This window comes from Salvia miltiorrhiza, chromosome 1 (assembly GCF_028751815.1).
Source record: "Salvia miltiorrhiza cultivar Shanhuang (shh) chromosome 1, IMPLAD_Smil_shh, whole genome shotgun sequence".
NCBI lineage: Eukaryota > Viridiplantae > Streptophyta > Magnoliopsida > Lamiales > Lamiaceae > Salvia > Salvia miltiorrhiza.
The window spans coordinates 10,045,930-10,052,124 of record NC_080387.1 but is presented as its reverse complement, the minus strand read 5'-3'; the positions used below and the strand labels follow the sequence as shown (position 1 = coordinate 10,052,124).

Below are 6,195 nucleotides of genomic sequence, written 5' to 3'. Positions count from 1 at the left end.
AAACAACTGAAGATCCAATCTTCAGTACCAACACACCTTGTTAGATTTCTCACTCCTAGCACGAACTGGCACTAGGATCTCACGGAGTCAGAGTACCTTCCTGAACTCCTTTGCAACTCAAACACTCGATTCTATCGGTCGAAGGGAGGTTTGAAATCTTGCCAGCTAAACTTCAAAGAACAAGTTCTTTGGAGTTAGTTTGACCTAGGCTTTGGATAATCAAGGTTTGCCTAAGGTCTAAGAGAATTTATGTAATTAGCAGTGACTGATTTTTGGCTTTGGGATTCTCTTCTTCGATTCAAGCTTTGGGGAATTTGAGCTTTCGCTGAGACACAATTTTGGCAGAGCTTCAGCTTATGTTGTTGAATCGGTGAAGATTGAAGTGATCCTCGAGCGCTAATTATAGGAGAAGCCTTGAATAGATCCGTTGGCAGAGAAGGTCTTCAAGATTTCTTCCGTTAGAGAGTAATTTGAACTTGGGTTGAGGCTTCAATCTTCGAGGTTCCTTGTTTGGTGAGAACGACTATGTTGAAGAGCACGAGATGCGACGTCTCTGATAAAGTAGTCACCAAATAGGAATGACCTCTGCAGAGAAAGGACGATCCTGAGATCTCTGCATTTAATGCGGTTGTACTTCTGGAGCATGTGGCTTCCTTTGAACGTTGGGGTTCAGTCCGAGGAAAAATATTTAACTGATACTTAACTTTAGTATTAGTTCGCTGATTCCACGTGGCACGCATTAAGTAATCAATTCAAGACTGATTCTTCGACTGATACCTCAATCGGCAACTTCAGTCTTCAGTCTTCAGTCATTCGTTCTTCAGTCTTCAGAACAGCAACTAAACTAGAAAAGAACTCTAACACTTGAGTTCGAACAGTTTCTAGTCTATTACAAACAAAGCCTATGGATTTTGGTATCATCAAAACAAGGATTAGGATATTCCATTAAGTTCCCAACAAAATGTTATAATGTCAATTTCAATCTTATAGTGTCATTTGTATATTCGAATAGTGTCATTTACAATATTATAGTGTCATTTGTATATCCCAATAGTTTCAATTTCAACTTTATAGTGTCAATTATATACAGCGTCATTTGTATATCCGAATAGTGTCAATTTCAAGCTTATAGTGTCAATTATACAAAGTGTCATTTAAAATGTTATAGTGTCAATTTTAATTTTATAGTGTCATTTGTATATCCGAATAGTGTCAATCTCAATCTTATAGTGTCAATTATACGCAGTGTCCTTTGTATATCCGAATAGTGTCAATTTCAAGCTTATAATGTCAATTATACGCTGTGACATTTATATATCCAAATAGTGTCAATTATAGAAGGTATTATTTACGAAATATCATTTACGTATATTAAAAGTATCATTTTCTCTTATTAAAAGTGTCATTTGTTGTATAATTTATTTTAATAAAAAAGATCATTGATAAAATATCATTTGTATTAAATAAAAGTGTCATTTATTTTTATTTTTTTACCAGAAAAACTAAGCTTCTCAATAAGATCTAACATAATTCTCACACACATAGTCTCAATAGTTAGAAAAAGTAACACAGCTAATACCATGTTATGTACTATTAATTCATGACGTCATCTATATAATCTATATAAAAGATGAGTTTTGTCCCTCCATCTTTTTCCTCTATTTTTTTTCTCTCTTCTCCCATCAATTTTTTACAATTTTTTTCGTTTTTATTTATAATTTTAATTCTTTTCTAAACATCGTCGAATGTAAGTTATGAAAAAAATATTCAATGTGTATATTAAGTTTAAGTTCGTCAAAAGATATTTAATATAGTATAAAAATTATAAAAAATGAATTTAAAGTAAACAAATTATTAAAATTTAAAATATTTTATTTTATTTCTCTTTGTTAAAATTTTACAACTTTTTATTTATTACTCCCTCCGTCCACCAAAAATATGCCACTTTACTTTCGGCACTGGTTTTAATAAAATGTGAGTGAAGTTGGTAGTAGAGTAAGGGTCCCACTTTAAATGTGAGTGGAATGGTGTGGACCCTACTACTAAAAATGGATGTGGCATATTTTTTGTGGACGGACGAAAAAGGAAATTGTGGCATATTTTTGGTGGACGGAGGGAGTATTTTTTATTAAATGACGATTTTATCAAAAGAAAAAACCTAAAACAACCCACCCTTGAAAGCACAAAAGAGCAGACTAAGGGCCGAGCCTCATTAAAACCTTGCTAAGGAAAACCCAATGGAAAAACCCTTAGCAAGGAAAAAGAGTAGCTATCTAAAGAGCTCAAAGCGGAAAAAAAAGAAAAGCAACAAAGGGTGGATTAACTTCAGGAACTCCGGCCTTACCATCGCCCCTAAGTTAATCCTGACACCTTTGCCGCTAAAAAAATCCCAAACAAAACAGCTGCAAAACCAACAAAAGCTGAAAAAGCCAAAGAAAGAACGAAACGCATGAAGAAACTGGGCTAAAGAACCCCTCACCAATTCCACAATGATAGTCCAATTGGTGGTAACAAAATCCCCGACCAATGAACAGCAAATTCATCATCGGGTAGCCAACGGAGATCGACCACAATAGCCCCAGGCACGAGCGCGCCCGCCGCCTGCAAAAGAGCTGTAAATCGCTCCAAACACCACCGCCTCCCTAGAGATCTTTCGCCACAACGTAGACTTATTCCCAAGCCTATGCCCACCGCAAAACCCAAAGCAGCACCAGCAGAGCACCAAACCAACCCAGCCAAACCAAAAAACTAAATCCCCATGCAAAGTGCTCACAAACTGTTTGCTAAAAAGCCCCAACGAAAGAGCCAACTGCTCTAACCAAAACTTAGCCGCATTAAAAATGCAGCAGAGGAAACACCCCCACCAAAGCTTCCACCCAACACCATCGCGCAAACAACCATGGCTGTCAGAGAACCATTCTAACGTACGAGGGAGTAGACATGTCCGAACGGGCAACATTCTTAATCTCAACAATTTCGTGAGGCCACCACCCCACAACACTAGGGCTGTCGATCGGTTCAGGTTCGGTTACCCGAACCCGAAATTGTCATATTTCACTAACTGTTCCCAAACCGTTTTAGGTGTTTGGTTACCCAATAACCGCTTAGGTTACCCGATTCGGTTATTTGGGTATCCGAAATACCCATTTAAAAAATTAAAATTCAAATAATTTGCTAGATAAAGGATTTGAACCCTAATCTCTAGAAAATACACAAAGCAACTTATCCACTAGACTAAAGCTCATTCTTATACTTTAAATATATCATAATTTTATTTTACCTAAGAATCGATTTTTTTATTTAAAAATAAATAAATTAATGAATTAATAATTAAAATGTATATAAAATATATATTAAATAATTCATTAAATAATTTTCGGTTATTTCGGTTAACCCGTTCCGGTTATTTCGGTTAACCCGTTTCGGTTATTGGGTTAACCGATACCCGAAATTTTTCTAAAAATGATACCCGATACCGAACCGATAATCAAAAAATTCGGTTATTGGATACCCAAACCCGGGAATTTCGATTCGGTTAACGGATTATCCAAAACCCGATAACCAATTAGACAACCTTACACAACATGATCATGATTCGCCATATTATTTACATTTGTGTATAAAAATATTTCTTTATTTATTATGTGAAATACTCTATAATAATAATGTGTAATATTAATTTTCATTATCAAATAATTTAATAACTATAATTATCATTACACTTCATACATAATTAAAAATTACATTTTTAAATTTGAGATTTTATTGAGTGATTAGTATTTTATTTTTAAACCATATTTTGCATTTATTATATTTTGATTCTGTTTAATATTTTTATTTATTTATTTAAACATATCGTTAATTTCAATTTCGTCGTGCATTGTACGGATGGACGTACTAGTTAGATCAAATGGTGGAGTATGGTTGCCTAACCATATCGAGAAAAACATCCCACACACACTAAAATCTCAATGTCAGTCTTGTCACGAAGTATTTTATCCCACTTCAATCATATTGATATATGTAAATGACATTTTTATATACAGTAAATGATACTAAATACTCCTTTCGTCCTTATAAAATGTATCCAATTTATCATTTTCGTCCGTCCTCATAAAATATATCCAACTTATTTTTGGTAAATTTTACTTCACAATAAAGTGGGACCATTACTCCAATCACAACACATTAAACTATTTTATTAAAACTCGCGCCATTTAAAAATGGATATTTTTTATAAGGACGGAGTATAATATTACTTATTTCTTAATTTAATTAAATGAGCACTATTTGTTTTAATAAATAATACTTTTTATATATACAAATGGCACTTTCAGTATATATGATGGCACTTTAATAAATATTCTAATTGTCGAGAGAACTTAGGTCTATATATGCTGAAGCAACCATTCACTTTTAGAATTCTAAATTTTTATTTATAGCGCAGCGCACTATTAGAATTTTGAGCAGAATTTCCTTAGTTTGAAGCTGGCAATAAGTCACTAGCAGAGAACATCACTACAATCTACTCCTTAACCTTCGAGTCAAAAATATCAAATAATTTAGGAGACGCTAGGAATTAGCGATCAGTGTTACACCAAACTGGAAATATAATTAAACACAACAGGCCGGTGCTAATCAGCTTAAAAAAATAAAATAAAAAAAAAAAGCGCTGGAGAGGTGTTTCGAACCCCCACCCTTCTATGAGGGCGTTGAAAACTGGTAGCTGAATTGTTTTTTACTTCATGCTTGCAATATATATTTGCGCAGTTTTTTAGGGGTTTGGGTCTAGATGCAACAGGTTGCACTTAAGATCGCCTCTATAATTAAAATGAAAACGAGAAAAAAAAAAAGTAAAAAATCATCCACCTTAATAAGAGTAAAAATATATATTTTTCACTATTTTTCATTGAAAATTAGGCCAAATTATTATTATTATTATTATTATATAAAGCAATTTTAATTTTGATTGAACATAAAAAAATTAAAAAAAAAATTAAAGGGGAAGAAAGATTCAAGGCCGAGGAGCACGGATCAATAGAAATTTTCCAATACAATTCCTATTGTTTAACCACTCTTTGCCTGCCTATGAAGTTCTTGACCCTAGTTGGCTCTGATAATTTGGAGAAAGAGAGAGAGAATGGGGAAAATAGCGGTGAAGATGAAATCGGTGACATACGCCCTGTCGCCGTTCCAGCAGAAGGTGATGCCCGGCCTCTGGAAGGATTTGCCCGACAAGATCTCCCATAAGATCTTCGAGAATTGGATCAGCGCTACCCTCCTGCTCGGTCCGCTCGTCGGCACCTATTCGTAAGAATTTCTCATTTGTCTGTGAATTTCTGTGGCCGATCACCATGCATCTCCACATTAGGTTAGGTTCATGTAGTTTTGAATGAATAACTATGGAGTTGTTATTCCTTCGTGTGGAATTGATAATCACATACAATGCTTATTAATTAAACACGCCTTGTATTGCAGAATTGAATATGTAGAATGAAAATGATGGTTAATAATCTGCCTTGGATAAATTCTCGTAATACTAATATAAGGCATTGCCTTGTTATTGTCGAATTTGTTGTATCCCCAACCATTGCAATCTGTTAGTAATTTGACTAAGTATTTTTATCAGTTTGCTCTTTTGTGGTTTGCAGATATGTGCAATGGTACCTGGAAAAGGAGAAGATGGAGCACAGATACTGACAACTTCCCAATTTTGAGTTTTGCAGCTGAATAAGCTGTGTATTTTCATTTTGTCTAATTTATATGAATTCTTCAACTTTTGAATTTTGAATTATTAGATCTCGAAATGTGTTGACACCGAATACATTTTTTCAGTCAAAAACTGCAAGTTTTGGAGCTCCATTTCTTTTTTTTTTTCTTTTCTTTTTGCAGGATAATTGTACCAACCCGGTCTTTTATTATTATTTAAATCCAGTATTGCGTGTTTATTAATTTATCTTTTAGTAAATGAAACATTATATTATTGCTATATATATGTGTTATATGTTGGTGTAATTTCCACGTTTGCATAAAGGATTTATGAGCAATTAACTATTGTTCAAGGACTGTTTTGCAAAGCTGCGTAAAGAGTCTGATAGAACCAATTCTAGAAGAACTTATGCAGCTGAAGGTTTTTTCTTCTACTGTTTTTCAGTATATATACATGTATTCTAGTCTTGTATAGATTGCTGAGAG

The 6,195-nt window shown here is 33.9% G+C and overlaps 1 protein-coding gene across 1 annotated transcript; it reads left to right on the top strand.

Moving 5' to 3' along the window:
• Positions 1–4,992: 4,992 nt before the first annotated feature.
• LOC131006554 (cytochrome b-c1 complex subunit 8-like) lies at positions 4,993–5,862 on the top strand. Its single transcript, XM_057933697.1, has 2 exons — positions 4,993–5,310; positions 5,652–5,862. Exons 1-2 carry the CDS (start codon positions 5,141–5,143, stop codon positions 5,698–5,700), a joined length of 219 nt encoding a protein of 72 aa, XP_057789680.1. The 5' UTR covers positions 4,993–5,140; the 3' UTR covers positions 5,701–5,862.
• Positions 5,863–6,195: the final 333 nt, after the last annotated feature.